At 40.4% G+C, this 23,823-nt stretch overlaps 1 protein-coding gene across 1 annotated transcript in view; it reads left to right on the top strand.

Annotated features, from left to right (window-relative positions):
• Positions 1–375: 375 nt before the first annotated feature.
• LOC138788327 (cadherin-1-like) overlaps positions 376–23,823 on the top strand; it is a 34,519-nt gene continuing 11,071 nt past the window's right edge. The window contains exons 1-6 of the mRNA XM_069966086.1: positions 376–549; positions 1,211–1,319; positions 22,176–22,384; positions 23,170–23,292; positions 23,430–23,585; positions 23,670–23,814. Of these exons, the coding sequence (XP_069822187.1) occupies positions 493–549; positions 1,211–1,319; positions 22,176–22,384; positions 23,170–23,292; positions 23,430–23,585; positions 23,670–23,814 (799 nt within the window). The 5' untranslated portion in view covers positions 376–492. The remainder of the gene's footprint in view (positions 550–1,210; positions 1,320–22,175; positions 22,385–23,169; positions 23,293–23,429; positions 23,586–23,669; positions 23,815–23,823) is intronic.

Raw genomic sequence — 23,823 nt, forward strand, 5'->3', positions numbered from 1 at the left:
TGAGTAGGTTGGAAGTGTAGCTGTGTAAGTCGTGTGCTGTATTCAGCCTTGTTTACAAGTGGATGTCCTGTCATCAGAAACCTCTTTCAGTTACATTTATTATTACTTGGACACTCCCTGCTTTTAACGTTAATGGAGAAGTCAGAATAGTGAGATCAGGAGGCTCCACAAACACTGTCCCTGCTACAGAGACTGCACAGATTACACCCCACTTCCCTCTTTGTGTCATGTATGTGACTGAGACTCATGATTAAACAGCAGTCACTGAAACTATGTTGCACCTACCCTGATACAGACTGGTAAAGTCACCACCCACTGATTAGTCTACCTGGCCACCCCCCAGGTGACCACACCTGAAGAAGCCCTGCCCAGTCCAACAGAGTGCGTAAGCACCAGGCACAGTCTTACAGTAAGCTGAAGTCTGCAGGGGGACACATTACCATCTGAGGACAGCTGAGACAACTTCTTGGAACTTCTTTTCTGGAGTCCCCAATGGGGATGAATAAGAGTGGCTACTGTGGACTTGTGCTGCTGTGTGCTCTCCTGCAGGTCAGTCCTGTCTTTATTGTAACTTTCTATTGTCCTGAATGAGTTCACTATTGGCTATTCATTACCCTGGGACCCTTCAGTGACCATCGATTACAGAGGGGTCCTGACTGTGTAAATGTTTTATGATTAATGTAACATACTGTTGTGTTTCCTGGTATCATTGCTGTATGTCAGCCCCGGTATCTAGGAATCTTTCAGTGCTGCCATACCTCCTTATGTGAGACCTGATCTTTCCCCCCTTTAGATACATTCATTGCTTTTGTAAGAAAAATAAAACATTAAGGAGATCTTATCCCCATGCAAACAATACTCAGGTGACTTCCTGAAATCCACACAGATGATATATATCGTATATATTCTAACAAATGCCCCCTTAAAACCTCAAAGTCAGTCATGTATCTGCTTTGAACCCCTTTAATGTTACATTTCGAGAGCATATGGAACCTTTAAAAAACCTTTAAAGGAGAAAATACTGAGTATTAACCACTTGTATAGCATAGTCAAGAGCCTACTCCACAGATATATATGATTTACCTATCCATACTGTACGGCCTAGGGTGTCCCTAAATTCATTCATCATTCATGTTAACCTGGATGGTTCTGATTCTGAGTATCACATAGCAGTACTATCTCATTAAACCTGTTGTGCTCTCTCTGGCAGATTACTGGAAGCTTGGCAGAATGGGAGATTTGTGTGTTTGATTTCACAGACGCAAATTATTACTTCACTGTTCCTAAGTCATTGGAAGCAGGAACAGTAGTGGGGCACGGTAAGAATAACCTTTGAATAGTTTACTTTTTGTTAACTGTTTAATGTCAATACTGGTAATCTTATCTCATATGCTCTAATAGGGCATGCTTTGCTGGCCTGTGATCCACTTTCTCTATGCCCACTGGCCCACCCCTAGCCACTGCCACTGCCTATACTGCCACCACCACCTTTCATTGTTTTTATTGATCTTGGCAGGTTATGCAGTATTGTTTGAAGCCCCTATATTTCTTTTGACTTTAATTTTGGGTGGGTCTAGTTTTAATTCTAAATGTTCCCTTAAAAGAACAATATCGTAGCTTCCTGGCGTCATCATACCTTGTGCTTGGGAGGAGCACTAGAGACATAATGATATCATTAGGACATTAATGAGACAGAGTGCAGCTGTAAAAAGCCTCAGCACGTGATTAACATGTATAATTTACAGAGTTATTTTGTACCTTAGATACATTGCGTACATTTCTATTTCCATCGATAGTTACTGCATGAACTGATGTATGGTTGTATAGAGTACTCTATATAATACAGCACCAGCAAAATGTACTAATTAAGGTATTCAAGGTACCTTTCACACGGGGCAGAATACTGCAGATTTTCCCTGTGGGGAAAATCCACTACAAAGCTGCTTCATATCTGCAACATATATTGACATGCTGTGGATTGTAAAATGGGGATACCTTGTCTAACTAAGAGGAAGTGGTATGTTGCTTTCTATTTTCAAATTTAAAGGCCTTATTACTAGGGATGAGCGAACCGGCCGAGGTTCGGGTTCATATGAACCTAAACTCTCGGTTTCTGATTGCAGCTGTCTGCCCGCTCCTTGGAGAGGGTGGATACAGCCTGAGGACCGCCTGGAAAACTGGGATACAGCCATAGCCAGAAACTGTATCCCAGTTTTCCGGGCGGTCCTCAGGCTGTATACACCCTCTCCACGGAGTGGGCAGACAGCTGCAATCACAAGCCAAGAGTTCAGGTTCATATGAACCTGAACCTCGGCCGGTTCGCTCATCTCTACCTATTACACCAACAGATCTGACGACAGATTATCTGCCAAAATTTGAAGCCAAACCCAGGAACAGACTATAAACAGAGAACAGGTCCTAAAGGAAAGACTAGATTTCTCCTCTCTTCAAATCCACTCCTGGGTTTGGTTTAAAATCTTTGCCAGATAATCTGCCATCAGATCTGTTGGTGTTAGACGAAGAATTTTTTAAAGTGGTTGGCCACTTCATAGTAAAATTGCTCAGTGTACAGTATTAGTAAGGGTACTCACTGCACTTATTGTCAGCAGCTCCCTGTGTACCTTATAGAGCTAAAACCAGACTCCCCTCCTCCAGGCTGTGCCCCCCTGCTCTGTGATGAGTCTGTCCATAAAATGGCTGACATGGAGGAGCATGTGATCATGCCCCGCCCCCAGTGTCCACCATAAGTATATACAGGCTCAGTGATGGACACTGGGGGTGGGGCATGGTCACATGCTCCTCCATGGCAGCCATCTTATGGAGAGACTCACCACAGTACAGGGCAGCACAGCATGGAGGAGGGGAGTCTGATTTTAGTTCTATGAGGGAACTGCAGTCAGTAAGTGCAGTGAGTAAACTTACTGATACTGTAAACTGAGCAATTTTATTATAGAATGGCCAACCCCTTTATTGATTACTGACTAACGATAAATGATCTCAAACAAGAGCTTTTGGGAGCAACCTGAAATCGTTCACCATAACACACAGAGCGATAGTCTTTAGTTACGATCTTTACTACGATTGTTTACTCCTGATCCCAGCACGAGAATGAACAATATGTACATTTAGCAAATATTAAGCAAACAATTAGGAAACAATGATTTTATGATCAACTTAAAAGAAGTGATCAACGCCATACAAAAGATTTTTCAAGTGTTGCCTGCATACACACTCTACGATTACCAGTTAAATTCAATTGATAAAACGATTTTTAACAGTAATCGTCACCTGTAATAGTGCCCTAAAGCACTTGTTCGCCCATGTCCATAAGAAAGATCCACACAGAGGTGGCTATACAGTTTCAATAGTTGTCATGTAAAATAGTTATGTGTAAAAGAGCCTATAATTCTGTCTTGTAAATGTTGTTATTAGATTTATAGGTAATGTGCTACATGAAGACTGAGGTTTATTTCTATTCATAACCTCCTGTGTGTTGCAGAAACAAGGACCTGTGGACTATGTCACATGTTGGGCCAGATGCCCAACCACATAATCCACCCCGTGTTACCAAACTAAGGAGTAGTCACATATAGTTCCACAAGAACTAGTCTTGCTACTCTTATTATAGCCACATTTATATAATCCATTAATAAAGCCAGGGCCAACCTTAGGTATTTCAGGGCCACTAGATGACACGGCCCATCTGCTCCTTTGATCTCTTGGCATAGAGCATGTCAATACAGATAACCATGAGCTGTCATAGCCCTTAAGGCCTTTAAGTTTAAACACCCCTTTATGAGCCACCTCCTAATGAAACTTTATCACAGTGTCTCCTCGTAAAGACCATTATACATCATCTATGAGTCAATTCTCTAAGGGGACTTTACATGAAAATTCGCCTGCGAGAGGCATTATTTTATCATTTCAATCTGACATAATTTCAGTTTCTTTTCTGAGAATTCTCTTTACATGGCGGCCTGTCTTTCTGCACCTTTTATTTCTTTAGACCTTTGTTTCTTGGTGTGCACAGCAACTTGTTATCACAAGCCTGCTGCGGTCACGGGTGTGTGGTGTGGGCTGTGCTGGAACAACTGTAGAAAACCAGTTATGTGACATTCTATTTTCCTTGGTGTCTGATAATTAGGAGCGGAGTCCTTGCCATGCCCCAGTCTGTGGGTTACGTCTTCCATACAAAAAAGCTGTGCTATTTTACAGCTGTGTTATTATAATATATAAGTATATTATCATCTCTTTAGTATATTATCAGCTAGGAAATAAAAATATATAATGTCTGTAGTTGTTAGACAAGACATAAATAAACCATATGGAAAAAGATATATCCTCATTAGATAAATCCCTAAAGTAATTGCTGAGAACTATATAACAGATTTAGCAGACAATCATAGCTTTGCCATTTATAAAAAGCTGGAGAAACATATTCATTTCCCTTTTTTTTTCTTTGGTAGCATCATTTGTTCTCATTGGTCTTTATAGTCTGGCTTGTGTTGAGTGTCAGGTGGAGACGCAGCGTGTGAAGCTTGAAATCCCAGATCTAAGCACAATTTCTGTTAGGTTTTGCATAAGTGAAGTTTGTATATTATACTGAACTGAAAAGTGATGTTAAATTACAAGTCACTTATGACCGATGTCATTTTAAATGGCTTTACTTGTTATTTCAAGAAATGCAAGAGAAATGGGTCTAAAGAGGAAATTCAGGATAACAAAAATCACATCTTTAAGTAAAACCAAACCAAAGACCAAAAACCACAGTAGCAATTAAAAGATGGTTAACAAGAACAAACAGAACAAAACATACATAAGAATCTTACTTTACTCTGACCTCCTATACCTTATTTTCTTACATTACCTGTTCATCTACAGAATATTATGTAGCGCCCCCCAGTGTCCACCACTGAGCCTGTATATGTCTATGGAGGACACAGGGGACTGGGCATGGTCACATGCTCCTCCATGTCAGCCATCTTATGGACTGAAACAAAACAGAGCAGGGCAGCACAGCCTGGTGAAGGGTGTGTGATTTTAGCTCTATGAGGTACACTGGGAGCTGCTGTCAGTATATACAGTGAGTACACCTACTAATACTTTGTACTGACCTATTTTACTATAAAGTGGCCAACTCCTTTAATATATTCTTCATATATTTACTGTAATGGTATTTGTGTGCAGGCCCAGAGCTGATCCAAGTTAATGATATGCAATTATCGATAAGCATGAAGTCATGCCGTCTGTTTACCTTGTGGAAAAGACCAAATGCTCTCTGCAAGGGGCAATAAGAATGAAGATTGTGGATTAGATTGTGCTTAGATTATGTAGGGCAGGCTTACTGACACTGTGCCAGTGTGGGGGAAGATTCTCTTTTAGAAAAGAAGTAAGAATATGGAATCTTAATTTACTCAAAAAAAAAAAACGTATAACCATAGAACCAATTCCATAGGGAGATTTATCAAACATGAGGGGAGATTTATCAAACTGGTGTAAAGTAGAATTGTCTTAGTTGCCCCTAGCAACCAATAAGATTCCACCTTTCAATTTCCAAAGAGTCTGTTAGGAATAAAAGGTGGAATCTGATTGGTTGCCAGGGGCAACTAAGACAATTCTACTTTACACCAGTTTAATAAATCTCCCCTATGGTGTTAAGTGAAACTGGCTCAGTTGCCCCTAGCAACCAATGAGAGTCCACCTTTCATTCCTCACAGACTCTTTGTAAAATGAAAGGTGGAATGTGATTGGTTGCTAGGGGCAACTGAGCCAGTTTCACTTTACACCATGTTCGATAAATCCCCCCCCCCCTTTGCTTTCATTGTTTGCAGTGTTTGTATGTCTTTTGTTAACCCTTTTTTGTAACCACGTACTGTACATTTTTATGCATAAAACCTACAATTGTGATGGTTTGTCTTGTACCCTTAAAATAAACCTAGTAAGCTCCATGAAGAGTGCATGTGTGGTGTGCGACCGTATGTTGTATGACCTGTTGGCTTACTCTACCATGTGGGTGAGTCTGCTCGCTAGTAAAACATTTTTGGGGTTCGCTGTCTCCCTTAACGTGACAAACATGGTGGCAGCAAAGTTTTGTGTATATACGCTGTCTTTGGGTGTCTGGCAGTGGCTGGTGTGTTCACCTATATGACAACAGTTGGTGGGTCCCAACACAGCAAAGTTTTGTGTATGTAGGCTGTCTTTGGTTGTCTGGCACTGTGGCTGGTGGGTCACATGTATGACAACAGTGAAGTTTCATGTTTGTGTTTTATGTTTGTTAGTCTGGCAGTAGCTGATGGGTCACGTGTATGACAATGGCTAGCGGGTCCTCACAGAGCAAAGTTTTGTGAATGTACGTTTTCTTTGGGTGTCTGGCAGTGTCCAGTGCATCACGTGTATAACAACAGCTAGCGGATCCAGACACAGTGAAGTTTCATGTTTGTGCTTTGTATTTGAGGGTCTGGCAGTGGTTGGTGGGTCACATGTATGACTACGGCTAGCGGGTCCTGACACAGTGAAGTTTCATGATTGTGTCAGGAGTTTGTGGGTATGGCAGTGGCTGGTGGGTCACGTGTATTACAATGACTAGCGGGTCCTAACAGAGCAAAGTTTTGTGTGTGGGCTTTGGTGTTTGTGTCTGGTGGCAGCCGGTGGTTCACATGTATGACAGTGGCTGGTGGGTCTAGACACAGCAAAGTTTTGTGTTTGTGTTGGTCTGCAAACAGGGAGTGTTCATGGCAAATTGGGTGTGTTTGGTGTCTCGGTGTGAGGAAGGCATCAAGTGGTGATTTATGCTTGAGTTACGGCATAGCAGGGCATAAAAGCATGAGTGTGTGAGGTGAATCAACCTGTACAGCTAGTGCAACCCAGAGGAACCCCGACTCCCCAATTTCCTCCGATCCCCAACCTCTTGTCTTCCCTCTTTAATTAGGTTTCCCGCTAGTGACGTAATGGTCGGGGTTGACACAAGACACAAACTGACTATTACTTTCATCCAATCTTCCACACCCCATAATCACCTCTTTATAGTTGCTCACTATAACCTTGCTTTTCTGTTTAGGTATTAGTGTTAGGGTACTATTACACGGAACGATAATCGGCCGAATTGGCCCGATTCGGCCGATTATCGCTCCGTGTAATAAATGCAACGATCAGCCGATGACAACGATCATCGGCTGATCGTTGATATAGGTTAGACCCTATTTTCGTCGGGCGCCGACCGCGCACCGCTGCGTGTAATAGCGGTGCGTGGCCGGCGACTAACGATATACATTACCCATCCACGTTCCAGGGCTGCTCCTGCCGTCCGCTTCTCCCAGGGTCCCGTGCGCGCTCTAGCTTCACAGAGGCCTGTCAGCTGATAGGCCGCTCAGCCAATCACAGGCCGCGGCGGTCCCGGCCTGTGATTGGCTGAGCAGCCTACCAGCTGACAGGCCGCTGTGAAGCTAGAGCGCGCACGGGACCCCGGGAGAAGCGGACGCCAGGAGCAGCCCTGGAACGTGGATGGGTAATGTATGCCAGTTTAGCAAGGGCTGCAAGGACATCGGTAACGATGTCCTTGCAGCTCTTGTTAAGCGATTATCGGGCTGTGTAATAGGCCCAGTAAACGAGCAACGATCTAGCAGATCGCTGCTCGTTTACACGTATTATCGGGCCCTGCTCGGCCCGTGTAATACCACCCTTAGAACTCATCTGTATGTAAATTCTATTTTGTTTAGCTGATTTCAGTTCATTGATTCCTGTTTCTGGCTATGTTCCCACACAGTATCTTTGCTTACTATTTTTCAACCAAAACTAGGAGTGGATTGAAAACGCAGAAAGACTATGTTCACACACTGTTGAAATTTACCTGATAGACGCCATTTAGTGGCAAATAATTGAGTTAAAAAACAACTGAGTTTAAAAAAAACTGAGTTAAAAAAAAGGCAATTATTTGCCATTAAATGGCATCCATCCACTCAATTTCAACAGTGTTGAACATAGCCTTTCTGTGTTTTCAATCCACTCCTGGTTTTGGTTGCAAAATACTGAGCAAAAATACTGTGTGGGAACATAACCTCTGTTTTTTATTTGCATTTTCTATTTTAGGGCCATTGCTTTGAGTTTTCTATCCTGACACTTTGATGTCTTTCTTGGCCCACATATATTTATTACTTTTATAACCATTCAGTTTGTTTATCCCTGTATAATTGATCCCTGTATAATTGATCAAACATCTTTTACCACACCCTGTACTAGTTTTCAAACTTGAAGAAGTTTTAGAATTCTTTCTAATCTTTAATCTGAAAACTTGTTGGGGGGAAAAGTGCAGTCAATGTATCTCTCTAGAGTGACCTTTTATTAGTCCTAGAAAACTAGACTTATATTAGAGCTAGAAGTCTAACTAAATGTATGAATGCTATTGAAGCTAGATTTCTTATTAGATCGAGAACCTTTACTGAAGCTTTTAATTCTTGTAGAATCTAGATATCTTATTGGAGAGGTTTTTGCCTCAGGACGTCTTGATGAAGATCATACTTTGGTCATGATTGAGGTTAGGTCACAGCCTTTGGGAAGATGAGTGAAGACTTGTTTGGTCAAGATATTTCTCCTGAATGTCTGTGATCTACTATCCTAATATCAGAGATTTCTCCAGAAAAGATTTTCTTCTGTAGAAGTGAAGATGAGATGGGAAATGAATTAACCTAAAAATCCCCTAACTTTTCATGGTAGAACCTTGAGGCAGCCTGTCATTTTCTTATATAACAAACATTTTAGTTTCACTTTTTGTTAGTCTCAGATTAGTGCATTGCCTTCAATTGGTGAAGATTATGGATGCAAATAAAATTTAGAGCAAAACTGTGGTGATTTCTTATGTAAACCTATGTTATTGTTAGTGGAATGACCAGAGACCAGGGGCTCTTATACACGGGCTGATTATCGGCAGGCAGGAGTCCTAAAAGTCTTAAAAGTTTGCTTTTCCACATTAGAATACATCTGTAAATGGTACATAGTGGTGGGGGCACTTTAACAGATTTTGTATGAAGGCCATGAAAAATCAAATCATGCCTTGAGAATGACCAGCTTCACAATATCGGACAGTGATGTATTATTTGGCAAAAATTGTAAACTGTAAACTTATAGCACAATCATAGACCGTCATATTATTAACTGGGTGGTAGAATCCCATAACAAAAACCTAGCCTTGGTTGAATATGAGTCACTGTGACCAAGAGCTGTGAGTAAGTAGTTAAATATCCCACACCTTAATTTCACTGTATAAATAAAGGATCACCTTTCTCCCTGTCCTGTGTTTCCTGTAACTCCAGTTACTGCAAGGGCAGGGAATATGCAGTATGTTCATCTATGGCTGGTAACACGCAGGGACTTGAGGCTGACCTGTAGTATCTTGTCTTGGTGGTGCAGAAATACCTTCCAACAGACTTTAAGGAGAAGTTCAGCAACCACGTAAAAATGCAACATCTGGGGCAATGGCTCCAGTCTGATATTTTGTTACATAGTTAATAAGGTTGGGGGAAAAAGACAAGAGTCCCTCAAGTTCAAACTATAACCCACTGTGTTGATCCAGAGGAAGGCAAAAAAAAAATCCTTATGAGGCAGGTGTCACTCTCTCCATAGCAGGGAGAAAAAAATCCTTCCCTGTTCCAATATGGCAATCAGAATAAATCCCTGGATCAATGTTCTATCACCAAAGATGACGTGCCTGTAATTTATTAGATATATAACATTATATTTCTCACGTAATATTATATTTCTCAAGAAAAGCATCCAGGCCGCCCTTGAACTTGTTTGTGGTATTACAGGACAGGGACTAAACTGGAGCTTCCCAAGATATACACTTAATGGGGTATTCCCATCTCAGCTTGTTATCCCCTTTCTATAGGATAGGGGATAACAAGCTGATCACTGGAGGTTCGACTGCCCAGACCCCCACCCATCCTGAGAACAGGGATGCAATCACCCAGGAATTAATAGAGTGCTCAGCATGTCTGCATGGACGCCGCTCAGTTCATACTCTAAAGGGCCACAGAACACTTCTGAACGCTGAACTTCAAAGTGTTTGGCAGCCCCATAGAAATTAATAGAAAAGTGGCTGTGGTGGCCACGAAGGCGAACTCTGTTCATTGCAGGGGAGTTGTATTCACGTTCTTGGTGGGGGCTTGGGTGATCAGACCCCCATAGATCAGCTTAAATAGGGGATAAAAAGCTCAGATGGAAATATTCCTTTAACGGAGGCTCGCAATGGATGCCACATAGTGGCACCCATAGACTCCTACTGTAAGAAAACCTTTAACATATACAGTACATTCTGCTGCAAAATGGAATAGTGTAGTTTCCTACATTGTTTCATTCTCCTTTTTTAGCAGTACACTAGTCTGATGGCTATTTCTCACAATTTCCTTAAAATTACTAGACTACTGGGTTTTGGTTACACTGTTTTCAGGAAGTAAAGGCAGCAACTTTCTTTCTGATTCTTTTTCTTATCCAAAACTCCTGCTGTCTTTATGTTGCTACTTTTATGTATGAAGCAGTTGTTGTTTTTCCACTATTCTTTTTCTTTAAATTTGTGGAAAATGTCTTTTACTATTGGGTAGCCTTGGTCTTACATGGAAGTATGAGACAGACATGAATAATTAATAAAAAATTAGTGATGGTATTGCAGCAGTAGAGACCAGCTTGTCTGTGGATGCTGGGAAATAATAAGCTTTTCTTGTTGTTAAAAATATTAGATTGAGTAATGTAAAAAGATGTCCTTTAAAGAAACGCAACTCTTTAACTGTCATGTTTAGATGAATATTGAAATACATTGGCAAGATCATGCAAAGTGTCTGGCAGCCGCTACATTTGTATTGCCTAATAATTTTAGGATAGAAGCAAGGAGGGCAGATGCATGGAATTTTTGGCAGATTCACACAGTAGAAACTATGGATGATGCATTGGTTAGATAGCCAGAGGGTTATGCAAGGCTGCCAGGCTATCAACCTCCCCCTTCCCAATGTGGGCTCAATCAGAGCATCCTCAACCTGCTATTTATTTCACTGTTACATCCTGGTACCTTTAGTCCCCCTCCAGTTTATTATTATCTCCCGGCTGTAAGGGAAGCAAACATGTTTAGTGGACTATTTTAAGCACTAACCTGTAAAAGAATGCTGTATATCAGATATTGCACAATGCAGATGTGCCCAAGGGATCCCACAGGGATGGGTTATGTGCTGGCCAAGCCCATGGCTTAACAACACAGCTGTAGCTAAGTTGCCCACTTCAAAGAGGCTGCTCATGTGTTAATGAATGTTAATTGCTGTGTAAGCAGGAAAATGTTCAGAGCTGTTGTATAGTATCTCTGCACACCCTGTAGATCTGAATGATTACATGGTGAGTGCATTGTTCTGTGTGATAACTGATAGGAGTGACTTGATCTAGAATCAAAAGGATTACAACACCGCCTATACATTGTGCAATATTGCAGCTATCCTATAATCTGCCCATTGTGATCAGAATGCAAAATTGGTCATATATTTAGGTCATATTCATACGCAGGTTCTTTTTGCAGATTTTCAGGAAGCAATGTTAGTAAAATTGTAAGTACATCTGGGAGCCTCCACCAGATGTATGTTAATGCCATGCCCTGGGTGGTCTTAAAGAAAATACATTTTCATCGATCTTCTTAAAGCAGTATTTGAGCAATAAAAAAAAAATCTTTCAAATCATCTGGTGCCAGAAAGTGCACGAGATTTATAATTTATTTCTATTAAAAATGCCAAGTCCTCCAGTACTTATCAGCTGTTGTATGTCCTACAGGATGTGATATTCTTTCTAGTCTAGAAATCAGGAGAGGTTTTCTATGACGATTTGCCATTGTTCTGGACAGTTCCTGCAAGGGAGGTGTCAGGAGAGAGCACTGTGTCAGACTGGAAAGAATACACAATTTCCTGCATGATATACAGCAGCTGATAAGTACTGGAAGACTGAAGATTTTTTAATAGAAGTAAATTTCAAATCTCTGGCACTTTCTGGCACCAGTTGATTTGAAAGTAATTTTTTGTGGTGAACAACTCCTTTAAAGGGGTATTCCCATCTGACTACTGGGGCCTCATTCACTTCAATGGAACTGCAAAATCATACCCAAACTAAGGACATGAATGATGCTGTTTCTAGAAGCAATATGCAATGCTTTTATAAGCCTGGATACGTGCATATATATTACAGATCGTTGTTGCACATCTGTAGTGTGCATGGGGTCTAATAAGATGACACAGAAAATATATTATAAGGGCTTTGTTTGCAATGAATGAGATGTTTTCCATCCCTCTGTCATTAATATTCATGGTCAGACAGGTGTTCAGGTAGATGATGCAACTAAAGCTTATGGTCATATAGGGCAAATTACCCTATCCTGGATGCCAGGGAGAGGTATTTTCCACTAAATGTTAGGTTAATGTTCAGAGTCTGCGGACTTTACCCTTCTGCTTTATAGCCAGATAAAGCCATTGCTGCTCCCTTCTCAGCCAACACATTTCCTTTAATCATTAACCCCACAATAGTTGATGTATAAAGAAAAAACTCTCTCTTTGACTACCTGATAGCTGTGTTTCCAGAGTCAGTTTCTCAGGACTGTAGGAGCAGATCTATGTCTTTAACCTATTAAGGGTCATTTCAATTTTTATTTATTACATTCCACACATACACGGAGCAGTTGTAAATTTGTTTTCACTGTCATGGTTGATTCTGAGAAAAGCCAGTTTAGGCCATATCAGACCCCCTCAGTAACACCTCTTTTGTGAGGGGCACTTTAATTTTAGTGGGATTTTGCATCACTATATGCATAAAGGACAAGGCATTTTAATTATATCATTTGCTAAAAATATAGATAAATCTTGTTCTATGTTACTGAGTAAATTCTAGAAATGCAAAAACGTTTCCCACTTTTGATAAACAAAACTATCTGATGTGTAAGCAGGCCTCCTGACTCTCCAAAACAATTGATGTTGGGGAAAGAAGGGTCAAGCATGTTGGACCACCACCAATAGAGTCTGTGCTGTTCTTCAATAGGAAATGTTGATATCTCCCTGCACAGCCACTTGGTTATCGCAAGCATCTTCTGATAAGTGCCTAAAAATGTACATACATTAACAGCTATACTAATAAATGTAATTTAGGTATGCCATCTAGGGTTATTTGCCCTTTAAGTTTTACAATGCTGCAAATATTTGTATTTTAATGTGCTTTTGTATCTGAAAATATCAATTATTTGTGATTATGCTTTTGAGAAATACAAATTACAGGATGTTATTGCAATCAATATAATATAATGTATTACTGGTGCTTGCACTTAGGAGAGATGCTCTACGAAGCATATTTGCTTATAGTTTAGGGAAGAAATGCAGTTTACTGTATGGTAAGCAAGTGTAGGATTTTTAGAAAATATTACAATTTTACTATTTAACTTCTTGGGTTATTTTTACTAAATACGGTGAAGAAACACATCTGTCACTACATGGAAACCATCAAAACAGCAGGCAGATTCCTTACTTACCGCACAGATCTACGTATGAAAGTGAAATTGGATGCAATTCACGTTCCAAACTGCTGACACTATTAGACAGCTATGAGGTCAAGGAGACACATGGTACCTTTCGTATATCCATTCGTGCTTCCAGTAATAAGGAAAATGGGGAAGATTTATCAAACATGGTGTAAAGTGAAACTGGCTCAGTTGCCCCCGGCAACCAATCAGATCCCACCTTTCATTTTTAAAGAGCCTGTAAGAAATGAAAGGTGGAATCTGATTGGTTGCTAGGGGCAACTGAGCCAATTTCACTTTAGACTAGTTAGATAAATCTCCCCCAATGTTTTTATTCTCTAGTGAAAAGTGTCAGAGAGGCTTTCCCAATACCCTAATCTACTGCAAGCTGGAACATCTCCTAAGTCCGCATTTACACGTTCCGTGTTCTGCACTGAACACAGACATGGAATGCTTGTAACAGAGTCCCCTCCCCCGCTTGGGCAGCATCTGTAAAAAGATGCTGGGAGCAGGGGAACTGTATGAATATGCGCCGCATGGCTGCTTCATTACGTATTCATACAAATCTCCCACTCATACCATCTTATCATCTTACAGGCATTTCACGTCCGCATGCGGAACACGGAACGTGTTAATGCGGCCTAACTCTCCCTTCCATACCTGACCCTGCTTGATGAACAGTCATCTGCATGCTGAGCTCCAAGCAGGGTCAGTGATGAGAGGGGAGGAGTTGTTACAGACCTTAAAAGACCAGGAGCTTGGGAAAGACTCTCTGACACTTTTCACTGGAGAATAATGGCATTTTTCTGGACGCATGAATGGATAAATGAAAAACACCAAAAACACTAGTTTGATAAACACCATTTATCAAACATGGTGTAAAGTGAAACTGGCTCAGTTGCCCCTAGCAACCAATCAGATTCCACTTTTTATTCCTCACAGACTCTTTGCAAAATGAAAGGTGGAATCTGATTGGTTGCTAGGGGCAACTGAGCCAGTTTCACTTTACACCATGTTTGATAAATCTCCCTCCATGTTTCTCCTTGACCTAACAGCTACCTAAGAGTGTCAGCAGTTAGGAAAGGGAATTGCGTTTGGCAGATTTACTGTAACCCAGGTACATCAAAATAGTCTGATACTTACATTTGATATTGACAAAGTGCAATATCAAAGTGCAGAAGCGATAGGTACTTAAAAGAGATACAATGAGAAAAGAAGATATGTCAACTTTGTGCATGATAAAAACTGGGGGGAAAACAGCAAAAATGTAAATAACATAGATGGTTTAAGTTCATCAAAAATTAAACTAGAGGGACCTATAAGTGACTATACGTATACACAGGAGAATTAGATTTCAGATTTTATGCCAGTCTGGTTAAATTTGTGATCTGAGGGCACAGTTTGAATTCAGCCAGCAGCTCCATGATCTAAAGGGACAAGGGGGTGTGTGACTGTATATTGCCTTTATTGCCCATTGGCCTAACTTATCGGCTGTATTGGTGAGACATAGCCTCAAATACATTCCTATAATATGTGCCAAAAGTAACACTCAAACACAATGTCTTATGGGTATGAATTCATTATGAAATATAATAAATGGTGTAAAGCCTCCCTCAGGATGACTTCTGCAGCAGATTAGTCTGCTCTTGTGAAGTGGTTATGTTAGTCCAGCTGACACATAAATATATATATAAGCTCTCAGACATATGCAGACTACCTCTATTGTTTGTCTTCAAAGCGCCACATCACCAATGCACTCAGCCAGCACTATACAATGAACTGAGTCAATGTGGACCATAAATATTTAATAGCCACCTTAGCGTGTAGGAGGGTAAAGGTGTGGCCTTCCAGCACAACGGCTAATCTGGTAATGTACAGATTAAACCAGACTGCAAATACCAAGTATACAGGGGCGTAGCTAAAGACCCCCTCCCCTCCCAATCACACAGTCAGAGACACAATAAACAGTTATATCCAGTGACTCACAGGTGACGTCTGATCTGAGTGGCTCAATTTCGCTTTCTTCTCCAGGCTCCCATAAAGACTTCTTCCGATCACATCCCATGTATGCATATTTTGCTGCCCAGATTTTTCTTTTTCTTTACACTCTATAGCTCCTAAATTGTTTCACAATAATCCCTGATCTAAATAATTATGGACCACATTACTTTCTAATGTACTGTGCCAGTGTTTTCCACAGATCTGTCCCATAATGTTGTGCCACTACATCCAAATGATCTATATCACTGTCCCCTAATGACGTATAACTGTGCCCCTTATGAACTGTGCTGCTGTCCCTTCTTTAAAAAAAAAACAACAACAAACAAAAAACTGTTTTATTCAGTTTTTGTTAATTAGGCAAAGGAATAACAGAACAACATAGCATGTCCCCAAACATTGGAGAGGTATACATTGCAGTATGAGGATACAGAACAAATCTAGCACCTAATGGTCAAGAGTACCTAAGCAAGTAGAATAAGCAATAGCTGGGGGCGGGGGTAGAGAAAAAGGGATAGAGGGGGGGGGACTAAGGAAATAGGGGGGGGGAGAAGGTACATGGAGGGGAGAGTAAGGGGGGTTATGGGAGGGGGTATAAGGGGCATAAAACATAATGTCATACATCAAACGAACTTCATAACCAGGGTCATCCACCGCCACTGAGTGTCATGTAAGGATAGACAGAAAATAGCTAAAGGTAACATTAGGGTCAGATCTTTAGCAGTGCAAAATCATGGTCTCATTTTAGCAGACCGCTGCTGTCCCTTCTAATGTACTGTGACACTGTCTCCTAATGTACTGTGACTCTGTCCACTCTATTGTACTGCGCTACTGACCACTCTTATGTACTGCCTCCATTAATAATCTGTCCCTTAATAAACTGTCCACTATTAGTGTTTCCTGATCAGTGGCTCTCCAGTTACAGAACTACAATTCCCAACAGGAACTTTCAGCAAGACATGATGGGAGTTTCAGTTGTGCAACACCTAGAGAGCCACAGATTGGGGAACATTTGTATGGTATACATATTTTTTAAGGATTTTTGGGCACTTTTTTATTTGGCATTTTACCATCTGCTTCGATCCGTTTCTTTTATAATGTAAGTCAATGGAAAACGGATCCAAGCAGATGGCACACAATTGCATCTGTTTTCGCATATTTTTCACCCATAAAACCGATATGTTAAGCGGACTGCAAAAAACGCAGTGTGAACCCAGCCTTGGACACTTTTCCTTCATGGCTGGCATTTGTGGTTAATAAATTTGGTTCATTTTACAACTACTATTAAACAAATCTGTTTCTGTTGAAAAAATTGCAAGGGGTCTAAAACATATATTGTATTTGGCACAGACCACAAACAAAACCTATATTTGGAAATAGCCCTGGATTCTACTTCTATGGCATACTTGGCTTAGTAAATCTCCTTTATTGTTTTAAAGTATTTTATTGTTTACAGTAAATAGCAGTGGGTTTCGTGCCTTCTACGTGCCATGCCTCTTGTTATCAGTGAGATACTCAGGTTTCATTTTAGAGGAGGAGGAAATAAAAATTCCTGTGTGTCCTGATGTGGAGTGCCTTCCCCCAGGCTTGTGCTGATGATTCAGACCTGGAGAGTTGCAGGCGCTGATGTCATTGTTTCACCTGAACCGGTTACTGAGAAGTTTAAAAAAATTACAAAGCAAACATCCTGGAAAGTCAGTGTAAAACACAGTCCCAGGAACGGCCATATATGGACAGGAAATGTGACAGGTGTGATTGACCGCTCTCGGCTATACACCCAACCAAGAGACATAACAGGAAAATAATAGGTATTTTTTGTCAGTTACCACTACCCTACCCTAAACCTCCTCGCACATGACTATGCATGCGCAGCATTTTTTCATAAAATGGAGGTACTATTTAAGCACTGTACGATACTTTTATGTGGGTACTGTATGTCACTATTATGTGGGTACTGTATAACAAGAATGTCATTCTCTACCAGGGCTGAAAAAGGAAGTATGTAGTCGCACTACTGAAAAGCAGAATATTTGTGGAGCTGGTTATGCAAATAAAGGATGTAGTTATGCAGATCAGAACTGTGGTATTGTAGCATTTGTTTGTTGCTTGTTCTATCTCAAAAACACCCAGGTTCTTGTGTGTTCTAGGTGCATTTAAATTTGTGATATTTTGTGCCGAATTTGCTCATTCTCCATAGCCCCAGTTACCAGTGAGATACCTAGTATCATGTAAGTCTATGGCACAGGGTCACCCACTGGAGACCGAGGAGGGAGCTCTGTCTCATAAGGTTCCACTGTATACGGTGGGGAGAATACGCACTTGAAAGCCCATTCAGACTTCAAATGCACAATACATTTACATTACAGAAATAGATAGAAAAAACACTTTAGGTACACTTTAAGCAAGCATTGTGCTAGCTTGTACTAAAGTCCCTGCCCTATATAGACTCTAACCCAATCATCTTGCCATCCCAATTTGACTGTTGTCAAAGCTACTGTTGTTGACTCTATCATTTGGCATTTTACAGCAGTAAGGGTTACGCACTATATGACCCTATTCTTTGACCAGTATAATAGTTGTATTACTTTCCATTCCCTCCATAAAATGGTAGAAATGGCCAAACCCCAGAAACTTCCACAGAATTTCACAGATCCATCCTGCAGAGTATCACAGCTCTACCACTAGCACTTGATGTATTGACATTTATTTGCTTTTGTTGCTCTTTTGCAATTACTGTGGGTAAATGGCCTGTAATTAAAGCTGAGTGCTACAACATCCTGAGTATTGATACCGCTGCATGGTGACTGGGTGTGCCTGCTAAATGCATATAGTAGCTTCTATATCAGTAATGCTGGTTTCTATTGCTTGGTTTGGATGTTAGTGTAGGAGGAGGGGGTGGCCAGTCCTGTACATGGAGACAGTAGTCTACTCTGGGAAAAGCGTTTGCAGATTGCTGAAATTATACAATCATGTATTATGTCTAAACTTCCATTATTCCAACCCAGAGACATTATGCAATAAGGTGCTGTTTTGTTGATTTTCACATATAAAAATAAAATGTTCTCATGGTAGAGCATTATGTGGATTATGTGTAAGCCACCCAGTAATAGACTTAGAAGAAGACTGAGGCTTCCTTCAAACATGAATTTTACATGGAGTTATTTAGCTTAAAACTTCCCCCTAAAAAAGCTACGAGTAGTTTTTAGGAAGTTTTGGCATTTTTTATATATAAAAAATATACTAAAAAAACAAGGCTTCAAGCTGCTACATAGACATAAGAATAACAAAGTTAACAGATGGCAGAATGTGGTAAGGCTAAAATTCCTGTGATCCATAAGGAAAAAAACAGCTTGGTCCTGAAGCTTTTTTCCTGTACATAATATGAAAACCTCATTAGCTGTTTATTAGTTATTTTCGCTTCTGGGATTCCACAATGGCTGCACTTGCCACCCAGCCTTCTCTAAATCCTAAATGACATAAAACTTCCACAGTACAAATCAGTGCTTCTCAGTTCCAGTCCTCATGGCCACCAACAGGTAATTGAGGATTTCCTTAGGATTTCCAAGGTGATATAATATGAGGTATTATGACAGGTGTATGGGATATCCTCAGACATGACCTGTTGTTGGGCCAGGACCAGAGTTGAGAAGCACTGGTATAAAGTACAATCACTTTCATCCATGTTGTTACATGAGAGACACTTCAGAACTACAGTGACAAGTCCTAATACTTGAATCCTTAAGTAAACTTTTATTTGTGCTTCTCAGACATGCGTGTCGTCACACAAGGACTCTTGAGGCTCCTTTATTGTCCTGTAAGCAATGTGGATGTATGGCGCTGTGTTAATACATTTTTCTAGTGGGTGAGGACACTGAGAAGACAATAAAGCAATGTTGTTTTAAAACTCTCACAAAAGGGAAATTTTCGTATACCTTTCACCAGCTAAGACTCCATTGTATAATGCTGGGTATCTCTCATGTTAGGTGTTTACTATCTGTTTGTTGTAGCCTATAGGCCTGTCACCTATAGTGGAAAAACTACAGTTGTGTCAGCAGCTTCTCCAACCGCTGATCACCGGGGAGTTGCTACCCTTAAATGATGGGGGGTTTCCTAGGCAGACTAGTTATGTATGTGTTTCGGTCTCTTGATGCAAATAAGAATGTCCCAATTTGTTGACAGCAAGCAGAGATCTTGAATATGGAGTGGCCGTTAAAACACAAAATATATTAATGGCCGGTCTCTGAAAAGATCATCCCGGCCGGTTCTGCAGTACTGCGGTACCAGCCAGATGATGTTTTCGGCCGCAGTGTTCTGATGCGGGCGCATCCGTGCATGCCCGCATCAGAACTCCCCACTGCACATGCTCCACGGTGTGCACTGACATGGTTTTCTACGCCCGCTATTCACTGAATAGCGGCCGCAGAAAACAGACATGTCAGTTGTTTGCGGCACCGCGAGAGATCCTGGCCGGAGCGTATACTATGTATATACGCTCCGTCCGGGATTCCTAAGCAGCAATGGACGCATATTTCCGTATAAATCACGGCCGTGGTTTTACGAAAATGTACGGTGTGTGTACATAGCCTCAAAATGGTAAGAGATTGATATAAAATGTGTGTTAGAAGATTACAGAACCCTGCGGGTTTATATAAAGTCAGAAGACCCCTTTACTAGTCGGCGTTCCCATGAATAATAATAATAAGATCCGCTATGTGCAGGTGACAGGTGCTCCTTACAGCATCTCCGCCTACATTTAATAGGAAGGTCTATTTGTTTTCACACACTGCACGGTAGATATTTTGTTACACCCCATAACTCTGGATACAAGGGATTATTTATGCACACCCAGGAACTTTCCTTGTCTGGATCTTGTTTCTCTCTTTATTCTTGCAAAGGCTGCTTGATGCCATTAATTCACTGCAGACTTAACAAAGCCAAGACAAGTGGTCTATTGTGGCCAAAAAGTGTCTAGTTACATTTGAGAGCTTTGATTTGGGTTTCCAATGTGCAGATGCAAGCACACCGTGATTGTGTTGTTATTCATACTGAGTGTATTGTCCTAAGTGCCCATAACTATTTAAAAAATGGATAGGGAAACCACTAGAAGAGTTCTAACAAAGGTATGTGCCTGCAGCCCCCTGTACTTTCATGTCCCCATGACAACACTTCCTGTTCCTCATTCTATCTGGTCTATTCAGTGTAGATGTAAATTATTAATTTGAATAGTGGCAATTATGTTTTTAAAGGCTAGATGGTGATTTATGGAACACCGCATGTCCCTCTGATAACACCAAATGTGTAATGAGAGTTTAGGGATAAAAAAGGAACAGGCTTCAAGACATGATAAAGCATAATGTTTTTATTTTTGCAGACAGCTGCAAATATTGCTAATTATTATTTTTTATTATTATTATTATTATGCAAGGGTGAACATCCTATGAACTGGCAGGAACACAGAGTCGGCGTCATTGGTCATTGTGTATTTTATAACAAGATGTCTGCAACTATTTTTGGACCAGACTAGAAAGGAGTGGTTGAATATTACATCATCCATACATGACCGCACACCTAAACTGTATTTCTACAACAGTCCAAACATGCAATTATTTCCTTCCCCATCTGGGTGCTATGTTATGAAACTTTATGGGTTGAGTTGATATGAGAAGCAAAAGGACTGTAAGAAGCTGGTGGCATTGTTGTCCACTTATTGTCAATACAATTTTAACTTCCTTTGTACTCCATAGCAAAGAAATGTTGAGAGCAGATAACTAAGATGTTTATTATTCAGGAGGCTGGGATAGCTTTGTCATCCATTTTGGTTGTGAAGAATCCCAAAAGCAAAGATACAGCTCAATGATTGATAGCGCATCCTATATATAGGCCATCAATAGATTATTGAAAACCCTCAGTATTAAACGTGATGGAAGCAGCACTGTGCAGGTATATGCAGTACCGTTTCATCCATTAAAATTAATATTGTGAATTAAAACAGTCAAATAATCGTAATGGTAAAAAGGTTATACAGGATTAGAAAAAGGTGCTATTTCTGACAGAAAGCAGTAATGTCTTCTAATCCTGGATGATACGCCATAACATTATATGATACCCCTTTAACATTGCTAAAATGATATGCATTATACTCTTGAGTTCCCTCTAGTGATGGCTATAAGCACCCAGAATGTTATCATTTGATTTTATGCCTATGCAGGGGTTTGGAGCTCTGTATCTCTGTAGCTATTGTGATGGACCACATATGTCTCATGCTAGGGAGTTAGGGAGGTACCCATTAATTGTGAATAAAGAGGATCAGCAATAAGTGTAGAATGCCCCCCCCCCCTCCCATGTAATCTCCTGAATACAGAAAATAAGGTGTGCATTTTAGGTGGACCACATGAAATTATTCTATCGATGCTTGTCCAGGGATGCAGAAGTGGTGAAGTCAGTATTTAACCTCCTTAAATTACACCCCAGTTGATGCAGAAACAACAATGCCCATTATAATTAAAGCTCAGTATGTCTGACTGGAAGTGATTCAGGTCTATTGTCACATCCTGGAAATTCTATGCAGCCATTATATCTGAAAGTTGGGTGACCACCACTGTGGCTACTGTCCTAGTGACAATAGAGTAAATAAATTTTTTATCTGTATTTTTTCCAGTTGACTTTGAGAAGTGTGAAGCACAGACGGTGATAAACTATGTCTCAGAAGACCAACATTTTCAAGTCCAAGATGACGGTTCAATCATAGTAAAGAATCACCTAAAACTTCATAAACAAAGAAAGTTCAAGATCCTTGCATTCGATGAAAAAAATATTTTGTCTTCCACCACTGTGACCCTGAAGAAGGAACATGATCACCACAGATGGGTGGGTAAACTAATTCAGTGGCTGACCCACAGTTATGTGCTAGAAATGTTATTTGTTTTAGAATAACTTAAAGAACACCTGGATTTTAACCTTTTTTCTGATTTATCACTAAGATTATTTAGGTTATAGAAGATTAAAAAGATATAGTTGCTTTCGTTCAAAAACAGTGCCCCACCTATATTCAGGTTGTGTGTAGTATTGCAATTTGTCAATATTAATAACTCCAGTGAAACAAGCTGCAATACCATGCTATGAGCTGTGTGGTTTCTATAAGAAAGCAGCTTGGTTTTTTCTTATCCTTTATAACCTATGGTAATATGGTTGGCAGGACCTGAATTTTACACTTTATTTGCACTGTCCAGTCACTGTACGTGTCAGGAAAGCTGTGTTAAATGTATCTTATTTACCCAATGTAGTGTCCTTTTGCCTTTTTTTGAGCTAGTATTACCTATAAGCAACAGATACCGCTTGTTTTACTGTACAGTGGCATATATCAGAAGTGTACACATACGAAATACGCCCAAATGCTGCAAATACCGTGTGAACGCAGCCTTAATTGTTCCATTCAGATAAAGAAAGAAAATAACATTGTAAAACATAAAGGATACACAAATGTATGTGACAGATAGTAACCAATCACAGCTCGTTGTGGCTAACACAAACAGTGCTGTGATTGGTTGCTATCTCACTAAGAAAAATTACATTTATCTCAGATTAATAAATGTGGGCCAATATTTTATGGGGGAAAAAATTTTAATTTTTTTTCTTTATTTTGATCTGTGTAGTCTGGTCATGGCCATCACAAAAACTCTGAGCAAAGCCTCATAAGAAAGAAGAGAGACTGGGTGATCCCTCCGATATCCTGGCCTGAAAATGAGAGAGGTCCATTTCCCAGACAGATGATTCAGGTAGGTTGTACAGCACTATGGCAGATGGAGTAATACATACAATACAGAGCTACCTCTCCTGTTGTGTGTTTCGGCTGGGGTGCATACAGTAATGGTTGTCAGTGAGTTTTATGAAATTTCCTTTTGTTCTGTTACAGATTAAATCTAGTAGAGCGGATGAGCTAAAGGTGTTGTACAGCATCACAGGGCAGGGGGCTGATACTCCTCCTGTAGGAATCTTTAACATGGAGAAATCAACTGGTTGGTTAAGTGTCACCAGGCCGCTGGACAGAGAAGAAATACCAAGATACAATGTAAGATATAAACTGTAAGATATAAACTGAAGATTTGTGAAGTGTTCATGGCCTGTGACATCTGATGAGTTTCTGTATTTCCAGATTTTTGTTCATGCTGTATCCACAAATGGAATAAAAGTGGAAACCCCGATAGAAATTAACATCACAGTCACAGATCAGAACGATAACCGTCCATACTTCACCCAGCAAGTCTTTGAAGGTGTAGTGGCTGAGGGTTCCATGCCAAGTAAGTTAT

The sequence above is a fragment of the Dendropsophus ebraccatus genome, chromosome 4 (assembly GCF_027789765.1).
Source record: "Dendropsophus ebraccatus isolate aDenEbr1 chromosome 4, aDenEbr1.pat, whole genome shotgun sequence".
Lineage (NCBI taxonomy): Eukaryota > Metazoa > Chordata > Amphibia > Anura > Hylidae > Dendropsophus > Dendropsophus ebraccatus.